We start from the raw sequence: 18,725 nt of genomic DNA on the forward strand, positions 1-18,725 counted from the left end.
GTATCAAGGGACTTTTTGACTTCCAACAGCCTCACTGCTTCATATCCCTCATGACACATCTTTCCAAATTATTGCATAAAGGACGTTTTCTTTATAGACAGTATTTTTCTTGGCTGTTACGCATATACAATAACACTCAAGGTTTAAAAGGGGGCCACACCTCATTTCTCAGAAAACAAACTTAGTTTTGGCTGCTGCTTTCATTTTTATTCCTCTGTTATAACAGCAGTGGGGTACAGTGGAAAGGGAAACCACAGCATCCTGTGTGTTCCTGACCAATCAGCTGACTTTGCAACTTCATCAGCATCTTATTGTATTTTTTGTTTCTACAAAACTACACACGATTACCTGGTCTGAAGCCAAAAAAAAAAAAGTCTCAGAATGACGTTGCTCATTTGCCTTCCTTCTAATATCCTCAATGTATCAGGTTCCCAGAAATTGTAAGAATCACAGCAGCACAGGATTTCTAGAGAAGTTCATAATCTCACCCATGCATCAGGCAATACCTGTCGGCCAGATGTTGGTAACTCCTCAAGTGTTATATTAACACATTCTTTGTGTTTAAGCAGATCTCCTGACTCAAGCCACAGTCATTTCCACTGAGCAAAATAGCAAAATATGTCAAATCTACTGGCCTTGAGTGGTTGTATTTGCAGACAAAGACTGTGTAGTTTTACATCACTAGTTATTCAATCAAAGAGTGAATTTCTAATTTAGCGGCCAGTGAAGGATCTCTGGTCTTTGTATGTTGGGCTGGAAACATTTAAATAGTTGTGACAAAACAGTATCTGGGTTTGATGCCTTACTTTTTGTAAAACTTCAAAATAAGCCAAACATATGAAGCACATTCGTGTTGAATAGCAAGTGTTTATCAATCTAGAATTCACTGCTAACTTTTGATACTTTTTGGTTCTCTAGGCTTATTAGCTCACTACCATTTAAATATGTCTTACATTGGATCTGATAGAGACTCTGAATTGGCCATTACAGGAATTTGGTCTGTGGTAGAAGAACACTTCTCACTTCTCATTCATTCGATATAGTAACAGTCAGATTTGGTTCTTTGTCTTTGGAGGTTAGAACCTATAGTGCAAAATCAGGGTGGTTGTTACAAACACAGCAGCCATCAACCAACCATCAAATCTGATGCCCCATAAGGTTCTTGTGTGTACCCAAGTGACCTGGCATTTAGTCCATTCATAAGCATTAATTATGAAACTACAGGCCTGCAGAACTCTTTACAGCAGCATACTTTACATTACACTTGATCCACTAAATGCTGAATAAGAAGTTATGTAACTTCTGAAAGGGCATGTTTTACTGTCTGGATCCTTCTTGGTGCGTCTCATTCACATGCAGCAACAAATGTCATTTATTAATACAAATCCCCTCATTTCCTGTGTTATGCACCATCTTTACCGTTGTCCCCCACCTTTAACCGCTGTTTGCATTTCTCTCTTTGATAGCATCACTGTGAAGAACCATAACTTCTGTGTGATGAATTAGGGTCTCCTGATAACTTTCTACTGCTCCTGCCAAAGAAAAGAGATCAAGTTTCAGCACAGTGGGTTGAAATGGTCACAGTGGTCCCTCTGGTTTAAGAGGTGTTTTAGAGTATGAGTGTCGTCTCAGCACTCAGCAGCCATATGTCAGGAAGTGTGAGTGGTGTAGTGGGAGTCCACATGATGTGTCGTCATGATCAGTTTACACATGTGCGTGTCTTACACCTCAATGCATGCGTGTTGTTTCATCATGCTTTGTAAAAGCTGAATCCAGAAAAAGATGTATTGAACATTTGTACTGTATACACAGCTGGTCCACATCTGGCTACTAGGCAGCTGCATCGGAGCCGATAAGGCTTAGAAATATAGCAGATATATCATATAGCATTCTGTCAGTATCAAATACTCACCACCTGTGGGTTTGAAATGTGTCAAAAACATATCAAAATGTCCACAGAAAGTTTTCTGCAGCATGATTCACTTCTCCACCACTGTTAGAGCAAGTGTGGGTTATCTGTGGAGAAGCGGTCTATGCTGAAGGAGCAGTTGAAGAAATTCTGACATGTTTTGTTTTTTGTTTTTTTTTCCCCCAAGGATCCTGGTTGCCATTGGGATCTATTATAACTGCTGTGCCCAAACTACAGCTGTCATAACAGAGTATTTGATACCGGAGTATTTTTTTAATATTTGCTCAATGCCACCTGGTAATGGTTTTCATGAAGATCGTGTTACCTGCCTTGATTTTACAGAGATTTTAACCTCATTCCTTCCATGCAGAACAACTTCATGTAAAAGTAATGACAGGGATTAGTGACAGATTCAAAAGCTCCTTGTTATAGATTCTCTGGAACTGAACTGGACAACTCTTCCTAACGATAATTCCTCATTTGATGTTTTGGTGATGGTTAACAGTAGGTGTTTAGTTGAGTATAGATCAGGTGACTGTGGGGCCATAACATAATTGTCATGCTCATCGGTGGACGTCCATCCGGATGTATGGAGGCATCAGCATTTGTTGCGTCTCCACTCATTTATTCAGGTTTTACCTTTAAAGAAAGCTGCTGTTTGTTAAATACTGTACGGATCCAGAGGGAGGAGGCATAAAGACTGGAAGCAGAGACCCTCTGCCATACATCACATATCGATATAAGAGAGGTATTGATCTTCTCATCTCACTATGAGAAAAAAAGCAATCGTGTTTTACAAGATGCCATTTATTTTCTCTACCACACATACTCGTGTACTGGTGGAGAGGTATGTTGTGCTACTTCTTACATGTCTCCGGTGTGCAGAGAAATTAGCTTCATGACTCACTTTGACATCTGCTTTCCACAAGAGGTCTATTATCCCACTGAGAGTGTGTCCAAACCTGAGAAGTTGCTGAGCCGCTTCCTGTGTCCATGCTTGAAGTTTATTCAGTGCAAGCCTATATACTCAGAGAGAGAGAGAGAGAGAGAGAGAGAGAGAGAGAGAAAACGAGAGGTGGAGAGGGAGCAGGCATTGTGGGCCTTCAGGGTCCATGACTGGGCTATGCTGTGTCAGCAATGTGCCAAGAAGAGAGAGAGAGGGGAGAGGGGGATGGAAAAAGAGAAAAGCCTCAAGTGGAGATGATTTGACAAAAAAATTGTATTATTTATTTCTGGTTTACAACTGCTTTCTTTATCATAGTGTTTCTCAGTGTTCAGCGTTTGTTTTTGCTTTTATTTTTATTTTTGTCTGATTCAGGGGAGAAACATTTGTCAACAGTTTCGTTTTCAGCTGAGGAGCTGCATTCCTCGCCCGACTTATTTTGGGAGCAAAACAGCAAGTGGTTTTAATTTACGGGGACTTTATTACCAGAAAAGAATGTTTTCAGAATGCCTGCCTATTACTTACAACCCCCTCCAGGCCGCGCATGCATGCAGTGCGTGTTCTGTTGTCCTAATGAAAGATTACCCGCTCGTGTTTTCAATAAAGAGCGGAGTGAGTCAGAGGAGGAGAGAGGGAGAAAACTTTGAGGGATTACAAAGTTAACAGGGGCAACAAAAGGGGAGACAAAGACAGATAAAACAACACAGAGCACCGCTGGGTTGACTGGTTGTTGATCTTATTCCAGACCTGCAAGGTTTAAAGGAGCAGTCTGTGACTGGTCAGAAGGATGGTGGGTCAATCCTGGATTGACCAATGAACAGCCAGGCGGGAATGCATCCCAGACGAGACATAAATCACTGTATCCCGGCAGGGGCTTTGAGGAGTTCTGCTCAGAGCGTTAGTGGTGGGACAGACAGGCGTCCCACCACTGCTCAGCTGCAGGTCGGCGGAACAGACGCGGCACTGAAGAGCAGTTCTTTGTTTAAGTCTTGACTTCAGGCTGCTGACAACGACGCAAATGAAGGAAGTGATAAGAAATGAAGTCTGGTGCATCTTACCGGTCGGTGGTGGAAGAGTGAACATAAAATAAAAAACAGGAGACAGAAGAAAGTATTTCAGAGGGAAAATGGCAGAGTGACACTTTTTGTGCTCAGTTTTGTTTTTTAAATGATCCCTACAGGTTATAATCACACTGGACAATTCTGCCAGGCATAGTTTATGTCTAACTTTGGGTACCAATATGGAACGTGTGTGCCCTTTATGTACGAACGTTATGTCAAACTATTTTCTCACATTGCCGCTTTATTGGCAAACAACAAGTGGTTGATCTCCAGAGTGATGCGTTCCCACAATCCCTCTGTCATGTTATATATATAAGTTATATCGTAGAGAGTTGGGATGTCGTTGGCCCTGACAATCAGCTTTTCTCCATGTTGTTTGAAGTATTTCTATGTCACTGAGTGGAATAGATAAAGGTTCAGGTGCTTCAGGTTCACAAGGGAATAAAAACAATTGTGATTGGTTGTTGCTAAGTTGTTGTTCCCATGGGTCAGAGGACATCTGCACACTTGAACCTTTCTTGACCTCCTCATGTCTCGAAACTGAGTGCCTTTTGAGTCTGTAAGTGTTTGGGTAGTAAAGTAAAGTGCCTTAGTTGACAATCAATAAAATCCTGTTGCATCTCCAAGGTGAACAGCATTTACAGGTGTGAAAGTCACGGTTGTGTAGTGTATCTCAGCTTCAGAGTGGAGTTTTCAATCTTGCAGAACAACAATGAAAGTTGGACTACTTCAAAAAGAGGCAGACAGGAAGTTGGAGGGAGTGACATTTGCTAGAAGCAGCGGGGACGCACTGCTCAGCATCTGTGGATATAGAACATGTGACTATAAAGACGTTTCTGAACCTGCTTGAACTACTTCTAGGCTCCATTTGTTATCAAGCTTGAAGATCACAATGTGTTCCAGCTGCCTTGACTTCCATCTTATCTGGTAAGGAGGGGAATGTTAGACACCTATAGTAAAGACATTGCACTGAAGTTATTATAGATTTAGCTCCTATTAACTCAATATGTCAGTGTAAAGGGAATCCAGATGTAAAGCGTGACAGGTTTAGAGTTGCAGAGGAGCTTCTGTCAGTAAGTGGCTTATATATAACTAGAGTTGTTTTGACCGAAATAGGTCTAACCACCTCATCAAACTTCTTCACACCACTCCTCTCCACGTGTCCCTGAGGGCAACGTCGGCCAACGGTAACGACGCGGCTGCAGCCAACTGTCATCTGATAGGCTGTCTTCTCTCACATAATGGATGTTTGTTAAACTCTTCGTTCACAGCAGGTTTCGGCTCAGTCGCAAAAAGAACACACACAGTATTGGATGTCACTCCATTTTCTGTCAACGGTCTGAGACGTGCTGGGTGAAGAAGTTCTGCATATGGTTGTGCATTAGTGTTACACATAATGGATGACTTTTGGCTCCAGATAGGGCCAACATCAACCTCACTGCTTCCTCTCCTTGAAAAACGGCAGAAAAGTAGAATATAAATGTATATTTTTCTTTGTTCTGATGTGGGTCACAGTGTTTCTCTTCTGTCGAACCTTCAGACCTGGCTGCGGCGTGTCGGTTGCTCTGGCTGTGATTACGTTGGCTCCAAACCAGCACAACGCTCAGTGTTTTTCTTGTTTATGCTTTAGTGCTTGCATTTTTGGAGATATTGATAAATGTCTGCATGTTGTGCAAAGAAGGCAGCCATTGGCTCAGCTCTCAAGTGTTTCAGTGACCATTTCAAGTCAGACATTTGTTTGTGTATTCCCATCTGTACATCTGCTGCAAAAGCAACGTGGAGTCTGTCTGAACATACTTTCATTTGCAGGATTAACTGCAGTGCTCAGTAGTTTAGTGCAGCAGGTCAGCGCTGGTTCACCCGCATTACACAAAGAAGATTTTGTCTCCTACCTCTTTAAATATCAAGTCGTGCAGATAGTTTTGGTGTTTCCATTCCTTAGATTTCTGACTCTGCTCCAATCCAGTGGTGGTGAAAGGAATTTCATTTGTTAAGCTTCAATCATTAGACAATTACTTTTTAAAAATGCATCAGAATCTGGTCTTTCCAGATAAACGAAGTGATGCTAATGAATGATAAAGTGTGCACAAATGACAAAGAGCGCGCAGGATTGTTTCCAGAGTGTTTGCTCTGACACAGTCAGACTTCCTGGCAGGCGAGATGTTTTAATTGTTACCTATTGGCACCACTGTTCTTCTGAAGATTGTTGGCAGAGAGGTCGACCCAGAAATGGTTATTGACACTCGTCTTGTAAAAAGTGATATGTTGATTAAAGAGATGCTATTTCTCTTCACTGATTCGCAGCGACCTGTATTCAGCCTCAGTCACATCTAAGCTTGTCGCCATGTTTGTCTCCAACATCCCCATTCTTAAGATTCTGATGTGCTTAGTTGTTCCATCTGAGGAAATAGCTGTCAGACCTATCTGACTGACTGAAAAATCAGATGTGTAGGCAGCTATTCAGAGGTCTTGAACCAGGCTAGTTTTTCAATACTTGTGAGCACAGCTTTCCTCTTAACTATTTTGCTGGGTAGCAAAAAAATTTCTGATTTTATTTGACTAGATAATGTCAGAAATAAGTGGGAAATTTTTTTTGTAATTTGAGCCATTTGAATACGGCATTTATTGATAGAAATGTAGTTAATAATACATTACATAACCTCTACTAGTTTGAACATGGACCACAGTGACACTACAATGGCCTGAGCAGGCAGTTAGATACCATCTTCTTTCCTCAAAAACAAAGCCAGACTGGGCTGGGCGGCTGGTTGGATCCACACTATGTGGTTTTATTGGCCTGACTGGGTGATGAGGCTTGAAAGTGCTGTGCAGTGATGGGATGGAGTGCAACACAGACTCAGCCAGGCTCAGGCTGATGAACTTCGGGCTGGGTGATGATTGCTGTTGATTCAGTATCTTAAGTGCTTCCACAGTGGGCCACCCAGTAGGCGTGACCACACAAAACCCCAACTGCACAGATGGTGTGTGGAGCTGATTCCAGCGTTAAACTCGGCACCCGAGCAGTGGTTTTGGGCTCACATGAGTGCGGAGTGAAATATTCTGAAACCGCATGACAAAATCTGACTCGGTTTATTTGTGTTCGTGTTGTTGTGGTGAGGTTGAGATTAGAAAGGACCAGGCCTGTCGATATTTAGATGTCCTAGATAGGCTTTAGTGTGGGAGCCATTATGAATAAAATGGCCTCTCTCCAGAATTAACATGGTTAGAGTTTTGTTAAGAATTGTTTGGTGTTGATGCCACTTACATAATCCACATTTCACAAACGGAATGCTGTGCATTTTTTCCTGGTAACAGTAAAACATTAGTTGGACAAAACTGGGTTCTTGAGAAATAATGAGCTCATAGATGCAGCTCATTGCTTCATGAAGGTCTCGGCCCAAAAATACAACATCCTACTTTACTAGATCCTCTTGTACACTTTCCCTAACCCTGTAAATAATTTAAACCAGTGACAGAAACTGTTTTATATCTAATATGGGTTTTGCCATTGAAGCTTGTGCCATGTGGTTGTTCGCAGACTGTGCCTTTAGAACACAATGTTATCTGTAGGTTCTCTTTATATTACTGCTGTTTTGTGACTGTTCATATGTTAATTTAGTTTTTCTGTCACGGATCTTGATCTTTCATTGATGATACATTGTTTCTTCCTGGCATGAGGGAGAACATAAATCATTTGACAGTTAGTCTGTAAATGAATCCAGGCAGTAAAGAGAAGTAGACAAGCCGCCATTGCTCTGGTCGTCCCTCAAACAAACATAAACATACACACATAAACTATGCCTGGCAGAACAAACCTGTCCAGAAGATCCTGTAGAATCAGTTCCACGTCAACATAAAAGTTACTTTTCAAAAACAGTTAGTCCAGTTTTAATAGATGGCTGGACAACAAACTTTTCTTTGGCTCTGTGAGAAACGGAAAGTAGAAATTGCCACCATTTATTAAATCCTTTTGTTTGGCTGATGAGAGATCTGTGCTAAAGACAGAGTGATCTGGTTCCATGTTTCCTCTCCAAAATCTTTCAAAATTCTATTAAATTGTCTTTTCTGTCCCGCTTTCTGATTAGAAAGCAAAAGATCATGGAGTTTGATGATTTAAATCATCAGCTCGTAAGTAATTCCTGCTGGATTTAAATAGCTACTCCATGTCCACACACAGAGATCAGACAGAAGCGGCCCTTTGATTTTATTTTTTTCCACTAACCAGTTTCAAACTACTTTTTAAGACTGAATAATTTCTACAACTGCGCAGACTACCCTCATTTTCCACTGCCTGTGTAAATGTGTTTAGTTTCTCCCACTGCAGTAATGGTTACATTTTGTTGATAGTATCTCATGTTTTCTGCTTTGTTATCATTATCGCTGAATATGTTGTCCAGTGTTGTTTTTTTTTTAGTTTCACTGTTGCCACTAGAACAAACCTCAAAGGCCAACTGGAGAAGTCAACCTTTACTGAGCGAGGGTTTATCTCGCTGCATAGCTGGGCACCTACACACATAGTTAGGGCAGAAGAACATGCATTGTACATTCTAACAAGTCACAAGTCAAACCGAGACAATGATGACATGAGACAATAGATGCTCATGTGGCGTGACTGACATGGTGAAAGTGAGGATCAATGACCAACCCCCTCTTCTGCCTCTCTCTGAGGGTCACATGGTCCTGTTTTACTTGAATGACCTCATTCCAAAATGCCAACACTGGAACATGAGCAGGAGGAACCAGGGGGTCTCTTGCTCTCCACTCAGGCCAATAAACTTTAGTTTATGGCTTCCATCTTTTTTCTAAATTTATGCATGTGAACGGTGGTAATCAAGAAATGTCTTTTAACTGAGCACTTTTTTTTTTTTTTATTGTAAATGTGCTTTTTAGTTGAAGATATTCTGTTCCAGATGCACATGGGCTGTAAAGTGCCATATATACTGTGAATTAACAGAAAGTAGAGGAAGGAGTGATCAGGCTGGACTGAATATCCTGCACCATGTTTAGGGGAGCCATGGCACATTTACTGTATGTTGAGTGGTATGTTCTCAACACAAGAAAACATTTGATTGAGAAGTGTAATTGTAGAGCCGAAACACCTTATCACAAGTTAACAAGTGCTAAGTGCGTGTGTATAAGTGGACTTACATGCTCCTGCTTTAAAAGCATTCCTTTTTAATGGTGTACATGCAGGTGCTATTTGAGCTTTCCCCGGGAATATCAATTCTCAGTATGATAATACTAATAATAACAATAATGATATCATTGATTCTTGCCTGCCAACACAACCTCTACTTGCCAGCTCACTGTTGATCTGCAGTCACAGTCCATAGTTTTTATTTCTTCCCCTGAAACTTACCCCAGCAGATGTTACTCCAACTATTTATCTCCTAATGACACCATGCACTGTCAGACCAGGAGATTTTCAGTCTTGAATGGAAATTGCTGACTGGAACACAAAGACTTTTTTGATATCTAATCCTGCCTCACTAAGCATCCCCAATACAGTGGCCAGGCTCTGTTTACGAGGCACACTTGCATGCTCAAAAGTCTGTCTCTTGGGATTACGATATATGACCCATTTGTCATACATGGTCTGTCTTCCTCTAACCAAGCACAGATGGGATGACAAAACCAGCTCTAATCAACTCCATGTTCACTGCTTCATTGGACCTGAATCTCCTTTTTTAATAGGCCATCTAACTGTTTTCTCTCCCAATTAGGCTCTGATTGTGCCTGCTCAGCTAACAAGAAATGCACAATAAAGTTTTCCCTCAACACTGTGCTCTGTTCCACTGAAGGAAGTTTGCAAGGTTTTGTTAATGGATATACCACTGTTTATTGTTTACAAGTGTGCCTCTCTTGATATTGCACAACCTCCATGAAACTTGGATTTTTTCCATAAGCATGCCAGAGTACTTGATGGACTTGCAGTTATATAAACTGCAGAGAAATCTTAGATTTTTTATGGACGTCATAAGCAGCGGGTGGTGACAGGCAGACTGCAGTGGATTTTGAGTGGTAAAGGGGTTACTTTAATTATTTATTCCTTTATTTATTTTGCATGAAGTCATATACATTATTTTACAAATATCAAGTAAGAATATCTTCATTTCCAAAAGCTAACACCAAGGATCAGATCATGTAAAAAGTACAGTTTAAAGCAAAAAAAAAACAACATATTTTAAGGGACTGTATGAAAATTATTTTACCTCCACCCCATAAAATTTCAAATTACACTTAATGAAAATATATATCAATTAGATCAGGTGACGTATAGCCATATACATATAAGATCAGAAGTCTCTCTGTTATTCAATTACATGACACCTCAGTTACATGGCTGGGTATGTTAGGGAATCTTTGTTCCACACAGCACTTTTAAAAAACACAACATCAAGTATCAGAATAAGAAATAAGTTTCTTACAGGCCCATTCAGTACAACACTTGAGGGCTGATAGCTTGCAGACAGGATGTTTTCCAAAGACGCCTGTCCACAGCGTATTTCCCAGTGTTGTGTTTATGTTAAGGTCTGTGGACAAGGCCTTCAAAGGACACTTTTCAGCTTTGTCAGCTTTAGGCAATGTGTGTGTGTGTGTGTGTGTGTGTGTGTGTGTGTGTGTGTGTGTGTGTATGTATGTGTGTAATGAGGGCATCTCATCCTGTTCAGACATGCAGCCATCCATATGTTAGTTAATTTACAGAACTCTGGCTGTAAACCACTGAGCCCCGTACTGATCATGAGAAGGAAGTGAGCACCACTGAGAAGGTTTCTTATAAAAACACCCAAAATAGCCCTCTGCCAATTTTGCCCCCTTTTCTTATGATGCTTGGCGTGAAGGGATGATGTATCAAATGTTTGCATGCGTCCTTTGATTTGGCTCCACTGTAACAAGGTCCAGATGTTCAAGAGGACCAGGGCCCAATTTAAAGTGTCATAAACCTGTTAACAGAGAGTTAAAAAAAAAGAAAAACACAGGCATGCTAGGCTAGCTCAGCAATTCATGCAACCTAATGTCTCACTAATTTGTCTCAGTGGTAACTTCCCCTGTTGGAGAGTGTTTACTTGTTAACATTCCAGTTGGCGACTGTTAATGCTGGGGTAGCTAAAAGGGCCAGAGGGGGACACCACGACCCCAGTGCACCCTCATAGCCCAGTTAAAGGTTCGACATTGTCTCAAGAATGAAGTCAGTGGCACCACTGCCCAGTTCTTCAAGCCAAGCACAAATATAAACACATCAGTCTTATCTGTCGACATTACAGTGGATTGGAGTTGAGAAGAACATCAATCTATTAAATCACTTTATTTACCTAAAGTCAACTAAACTCTGGAGTGCCCTGTCCAAAGCAGTGGACTCCCTAGCCACAATAGCGCCATTGCTCCAGAGACTTTTTCATGTGAAATACTGAATACTGTCACCTCTTCAGGCGTCCAATCACCCTTCAAATAATACAAATTCATGAAGGAAAAAACCTCACTTCGGTTGAACAGTTCACAACCTGAGTTCCTGTGAATGAAATAACCTGTGATGAGGGGTCACAAGTAGACATTGCATCATTTTAAGTGGTCACAAGCCAAAACTTTACTCTATAGGATGCCGAAATTCCACTGAAACTAAATGAACTGGTTGTAGTTTGAATGATCATGAATGTGGGCTCCTTTGGAAATCTTATGCTTGACCATGACATTAGTACATTTGATTTCCTACCCACATTATTGAAACTCTTCATTCAAGTGGGTGGCCATGATGAAGCAAATTAGCTACACTGAATTTGTCTCAGGAATTAAAAATGCATTATTATTGAAACTATTTTGTTTGAATTTCATCCTCAGTAATCCATTGGTGAATATTTTTTTTTATGTACACACACTGCTTGTGTGTGTTTTGGTGTGTTAAACCAACTTGTGTCAGTACAAAGCTGGTTATGGAAATTACAAACTGAAACTCAAACCACAATTAGATGTAATTGTAGTTTGGAGAGTTTGTGCATTTGTAGACAGATACCACACAGTAATACAACCACAAAATATGTGCGTTCCCACTGGAAATGTGAGACAAAAACGCATAATTTGGCAGACCTGTAATCTGTCAGGCCTCATCCAGGTGGAGAGGCCTGGCCTGTCTGTGTTACCACTGGTTTTTGGCTTGTGACCATATTCAGTTTTCATATAACACAAAATGGAAACCTGCGAAGTGAAAGGATTCCTGTGGTAGCCACCCAGTTACTGTATATAACATAGAATTAACACTTTGCACAAAGGGTCTTCACACAAAAAGGCTCTGGTCTGCACAAGCTTTCTTTGTGTTGCCATGGAAATTTCCACAGCCAGCCAGGAGAGAGACGGGGGCATGCAGGCACGTCTAATGGCAGGTACATGGAATAAGGGAATAAGTGTTGAGATTTTTTTTTTTCTTTGACTGAGTCAGAGTCCAAATGAAATGCAGCTGTTCTGCAGACACCACACTGGACTGCCCCCATCTTTCTCTCTGTCTCTTTTCTCTTTCCCTTTCTTTTTCTACCTCTGGTGAGTTAATTAACAGCAATAAAGCTGAACCACATCTAACTATAACTTCTTCTCAGTACCAGCATAGATCACTTTGGATGCACCAGGCCAGTCAGAGATATGCACAAATGGCATTACGCTGCTGGCAAGTGTTTCTCCAAAGAGTTACTTTATTTAAAATGATTTTAGCAAGAGTCTACAGCCATCTGGTCTTTGGTCATAGACTAAAGTATTGGGAAAATTAAACTTTTGACCAAATGAAGGTGCTAAATGAAATATTAAGGTTATCACAATTCATCCTGAAGAGGGACATGAACGTCTGAACTAAATGTCATGATAACCCATCCAGTGGTAATCCATCCAGTAACTGACTGGTTTGTCAGACTGGGGCAGAACGGTGGACTGACTTGAAAGACAGTGTAATCCCTAGCCTAGCATAGCTAAAGAAACTGTTTTGAAATAAACCCTCGTGCATTTCTGGAAAATATATATTTATTTTGTCTTGGTCCATAAGCTCAGACAGTGAATGACTATATAAAAACATAAACATGTCAAAGTTAGCGGTACATGGTCGTCACTTGACAGTAACAATATGTAAGACACAGTATCCTCCACCGTACCTCTGGTCTTTCAAGGCTTTTCTGGCATTTATTTACCTCTTGGGGATCATGTGGCAGGATTCCAGCCTGTAGATTGGGACGTCCTGGCTGCCATCCAGCTTCTCAGCTCTCAGCAGCCACAGTCCTCCCATATTCTGCACCAGGCCATTTGGTTTAGCAGTGTGTTTTCTTTCAGCTCATGACATGAATGTGTCAGCATGTTTATGTACTGCGGTAGACTATGTGTAGACAGCAAGAGGTCACAATGGTCCGGATATGAAACATGACACTCTCACTGACTAATGAGGTACATTGTGTGTGTGTGGAGGGGGGGGGTGGGTCTCAGAAATGCAACTATATTTTACAATGATTATCTTAACATACCTTAACATCCTCTGTGAATGTAAATTTGACGAAACAAGCCATCAAAGTGTTTGCAAGAACTACTTGGCCTATGGCTTTAGAAACCAATTAGTTTTATTTTCTTTCTGAATCCTATGTAACAGAATACTGTGGCTATGCTTTGGAAGTGTTTTCTCTTCATCATTGCTGTGTACCACATTGCTGACAGAAAAGTTGTTAAAGCAAAATCCCTCGGAGGGGAACAGAAAACACAAACAATGACAAGCAGTGGGAAAATGTTGCGACCCTGGACAGAGCAACTGGCTGCTCTGCCCGCAATGGATTTCCATGTTCACTCAGTGGAAGCATCAGTGGAGGAGGACAGTCTGGGTCTGTAACCTGTCCCGGCCAGGATATACAACACAATATGTGCTAAATATTGATGGTGTTAACTCTAGGAACTTAAAGTTTGCATAGAGATCACATGTGCTTTTAGATTATAGTCCCCATTTTTCCCACAGTGAGCAAATAGCTTAAACAACCACATTCCAGGTTACAGTCCCAAATGTGACCGAGCATTTTCCACAGCTGCCCCCTCACTGTGGAACATTTTGTACAAATACAGTTTGTCAGGTCTTGTCCATCTATTGCAGTGTTTAAACCCTGTCTTAATCACTCACTCCTGTCTTGTCACTCATTTTGTTTAGTTTTTCAGTTTATATAATTACTTACATAAGACACTGAACCCTAAATTGCCCCTGATGGCTGTTCCATTAATGTACAAGTGTGTGTTTGGGTGTGATGCATGAATGTGGGAGTGAATGGGTGAACATGACAAGCATAGCAAAGTGCTTTGAGTGGTTGATAAGATTAGAGAAGCGCTACAGACGTGCCGTCCATTTACCATTTATTTACATAATTGCTCGATTGTTTTTATTTTGTCTATTACACCTTAAAGTTTGGCTGTAAGATTTTAAATGCTCTGTAAACAAACTGACTTGCCTTGACTATTCCTACCATTAACACCAAGTGAATGGGTGTGGGACAGCACTGCTCTTTAGCCCCCAACACTGTTGGCTAGTGAAATGAATGATCCTAGTTCCCTAACTACCCGAGCTGTCTGATTTGAACGCCGATAAAAAATATGGTTACCTGAAAATGAGTTTGGTCATCAACACAGTCTTGAAAAGTCCATTGACGACTGATGATGAATGTTCCCGACAAGGCTATACTTTTTCATACTTTTATTGCAATTCATTCTTGATTGAGTACAACCACAAAATGTCCAATATATTTCCACGTCCTTAAAATTATTTTTATTATTGTTGTTTTCATTTTTTGTGTGTGTTTTATACAACCAGTGACACAAGCAGAAGGAAGAAAAAGATTAGAGAGTAGTTACATATTCATCCACATGCACACACATGGATGCACAGACGCCTATTGCATGTGAATGTCTACTCCTCCAATGTGTGCACTGCTTATGTCTACAAGTTTATTTATTTTCTCAGGATTTGCCTCTGTCCTTTAGCAAATTCTTTTGTTAAATTGAATTTAAGTAATTTCCTAAACTAATTCATGGCCTTGTATCTCTTAAACCACTGTCTTTTATGCTGTGTCTCTTCAGCTCTAACTCTATAAGTCATTCTATCCAGATTTCCTATATCGTTGCTTTCCATCTTTGAATTGATGGACGTGAGTGTTTGAGCCAGTTATTTGCTTCAGGGCTGCAATTCTGAGTATTTTATATAGATCCTTATCTGTTTCGTGTATTAGCTATGGTGCTGATTTATGATTCTAGTAAACAAAGGTATGTGGGAACATTGTACTGAGAAGAATTTGTTCTTGCAGCGGGGTCGTATGTAAGTTAATTATTACAACATGAATAGAATGATGAAAACCTTAATTCAAGGATTTTGACTGTGAGAAAGTATTTGAAATTCGAATGAACAGACAAATACCAACACTGCCCTGCTCTTGACCCAGAACCTGCAGACGGTCAGCTGCTTGTTTACATGGTGTGATGTTGTCCTTTAAGCAGCATGTGGTCAGGGCCAGTGGGGAGGGGGGGGGGGTGGGACTCTGATGGAGCTCTCTACACTGGCTCCCAACATGAGGCTCTCAGTACACATAAGGACAACAGTGGCCTGCATATCCATGTCTGCATCCACGGCTGGGCTCCTTTGAGGTGGTCAGATGCGATGTTTGCACAGATGTGTGGGTCCAAAGCCGAGAGGCCAAACCTCTAGTACCCCTCTGGTGGTCCGGGCCCACCCCTGACTGAGAGGGATGGAGCCACCCCATCACGGGTGACATAACTTAAAGGGACAGAGCCAGGCCTCTGGTACCGTTCAGGGAGGAAGTCATATGAAGATGTCAGTCCAGCTGGGGAATTTTTATAGCTTCCCCGAGTGGAAACACTAGACCTACCCATAATACCAAGGGGCATGTTTTGACCAGATCACGGTGCTTTAGAGAATGACATAAGTCATTATTTACTATACTTGTTTACAGGACTTTAGGCTCACTGGTTCAGCATAATCTTAATACAACATAGTCAAAACCAAAGTAATAAGAAAACATTATTTTAATTCCACATAACATAAATAGCTAATCCGTATGACCACATGACTGCTTGTGTTTCTTGCCCCACTGGACCTATTTTTAGTGATGCCAGCCCACATTGAGATCCCAGCAATTACTTTCAAATTAAAGTGAAAATAAAACCCAAGCTAATAACCCATAGTTTTCCTACAGGCCCAAAATATAAGGCAAATGTACAACAATGGAAGTGTATTTTAAATAGTTTTGCTTTTGCTCAGGCTAAAACCATTTATTTAATAACCTTCCTCTCTGGTACAGTGTTACAGGTCTTATATAATCTGAAAGTTTGCTCCGTCCTTATTGCCTGTTGTGAACATACACCAGCTGCCCTCTCTTCTCTGCTTGCCAGAGGCTACTTGGTCAGTTGTAACGAAGTCAAGTAAACATCCTGTCTATAATATAATGTTTAGCATTCTACCACATGGTGTGGGACTGGACTAGTGAACATCTGTGACGTGAATAACCAAATATTTCACTGCGCCGTAGTTTTAGGTCGGATGGCAACGAGGAATGACACAGAGGGGGAATGGCAGCGTTGTGTTTTGGCTCCTCTGTCATATGGATAACACATGTGCAGCGTTCTATAAAGTTTCATATTGAGTCTTCTTGCCTATTCATGTCGACAAATGTTTTCAATATATACTTGGCTGAAGAAAGGCACAGCGTGTCCTGCTTTAGTCATGCTGTACTAAACTTAGTTATGAAATGAACAAAAAAAAAAAAAAACATCCCATGGGATTTCATTTTTGAATGAAAACCATTGGCTCATTATTTATGAACTCCCTGCTCCAGTTTTGGAATATCTGAGTTACTACAGCTTCTCAACATTGCATTGCGTTGCACACTGTGCGCATACAGTACGATAATGTGTGACACAGATTCTTTTGTATGTTGCAGGAATTCAGGAGGGTACAGAGTGCACCAAGTGTAAAAATGACTGGGCATTGAGGGCGGCTATTGCTCTCCTCTATGTGCTCTGTGCCCTGCTCACCATAGCAGTGGCTGTCCTCGGATACAAAGGTAAGTCAAAGCTGAACTAAAAAAATTGCATCTCTTTCATATTATTTTAGAGATATACTCACACTACAGAAATTCATGTAAATGTAGCTGTAAGAGTATATTCAGTGCAGAATTACTATCGCTCAAACGTTCTAGAGGATTATTGTATTTTTTTTTTTTATTGTTGACAATTCACATGAAAAGAAAACAATGTGTGTGTCAGTCTCTCAGTACTTTTTGACTTCCCCAACTGTCTGTGCCTCCCAGCCTCAAGCCCGTCCATTCATACTGAGGACATAAATCTTTAATAACATAATAATATAGTTGATTATATCTAATATTGTGATTTCCTGAAAAAGCTGGGCACTGTAGTATTTAGCAAATGTTACCCTAAAAGGAGAAAATGTGTTAATTGTAGGTTATTTTAAGTCCAGCGTAATACATATTTGATGCTCTTGTGAGTATCTCCGGCAGCAGGATGTTGTTGGTGGGGATTGAGTCAGAATAGACGGTGCCTGTTTTTGTGGTAATGAAGGAAGGCGTCAGTGCAACACTGTGGCTCACTCGTGTGTTTTTAATAGCTTGTGGATAACAATGCAGCTCAGAGGAATAAACTGTATCAGGCTTTGGTTACACCAGCGAATACTGTTCCTTAATTGGTTTTGGTCTTTTCTTGGGTTTTGTTGCTACTAAGAAAAACGTAGAATAGCACCAGACTCATCCTTTAACAGCTTCCTAGTATCCACAGGTTCCTTAAAAGCAACAAAGTCAAATGTTTGATTTTTGTATCAGTCTTATATCGTTATTTTCTTTTCTCCTTTAAAGAAAGTTATTAAGAGGCAACAGACTGACTTCTAAAATGGTCAGCTCAATTCTTGATGCTCTAATATTCAGCAGCGATAGAAAGTAAAATATAAATAAATATAAATATCACAACTGAAACGTGTACAGGGCTTCCTTTTTCTTCTATGTTCTGCCACCCTTGTGTTTTCTCTCTCCCTCTAAAAGTTTGATGAAAGTCAAATGGTCGTATCTCTGGATGGAAAACAAAATTCAGCCAAGTCAGAGAGTTCAGCCTAAGATTTACAACTTGTGGAGAGTCCCTTGACCGTATCCATTATTTTACTTTCCACTGAACTGGTATGTCATAGCTTGAGATAGGAAATGCATTTGTAGTGCATTTGCAACACACTGTTGCTGTTTCTCCCTGTTTGAACCGAGGCAGTGATCTTAAAAAGAAACAGAAAGGAATTCAAGTTATTTCAGGGAAGATCAGTTTGGAACGTACTTTGTGCATTTGTCCTGTCTTACGCATTTATGGTCCAAATCAATCATAGAAAACCTGTCAAATTTTCTTTTACCAAAATATGCAGGTCCTACTTGCTCCACAGGCAGTCTGACCGGGTGAACCATTTACCTCAACCAACAAACAAAAAGCACATTCGCCCAGTAGAGAACGACTTTATTCAAAGCATTTACAAGTTTGGATCTAAATGTAAATAACGCCTTGTAACGTGCTGTCAGGATTGTTTTGGGTTTCCAGTTTTGGGTATGTGTTGACGTTAAGCCCATGTGATTTTGATGGTTTGGCTCTAATGTCTACCAGATGACCATGCAGCGACTACTCAGGCTTAACAACCCAGAGGAGATTTTATGGCTTGGTAGCAATTTGTTGTCTCATGAACCACAGGTTAACTCACAAATGGCTGCAAGTGCACAAGAGTTTGTGTTTGCAAGAAACCAGTGTGTGGTGGTTCTGT

The 18,725-nt window shown here is 40.7% G+C and overlaps 1 protein-coding gene across 1 annotated transcript in view; it reads left to right on the top strand.

Moving 5' to 3' along the window:
• LOC139629914 (collectin-12-like) overlaps positions 1–18,725 on the top strand; it is a 41,282-nt gene that overhangs the window by 3,655 nt on the left and 18,902 nt on the right. Inside the window, exon 3 of the mRNA XM_071492893.1 lies at positions 16,864–16,986. Coding sequence (XP_071348994.1) covers positions 16,864–16,986 — 123 coding nt within the window. The remainder of the gene's footprint in view (positions 1–16,863; positions 16,987–18,725) is intronic.

Source organism: Trachinotus anak, unplaced genomic scaffold (genome assembly GCF_046630095.1).
Source record: "Trachinotus anak isolate AG129_WGS33_773 ecotype Australia unplaced genomic scaffold, CSIRO_AGI_Tana_v1 ptg000012l, whole genome shotgun sequence".
Classification (NCBI taxonomy): Eukaryota; Metazoa; Chordata; class Actinopteri; order Carangiformes; family Carangidae; genus Trachinotus; species Trachinotus anak.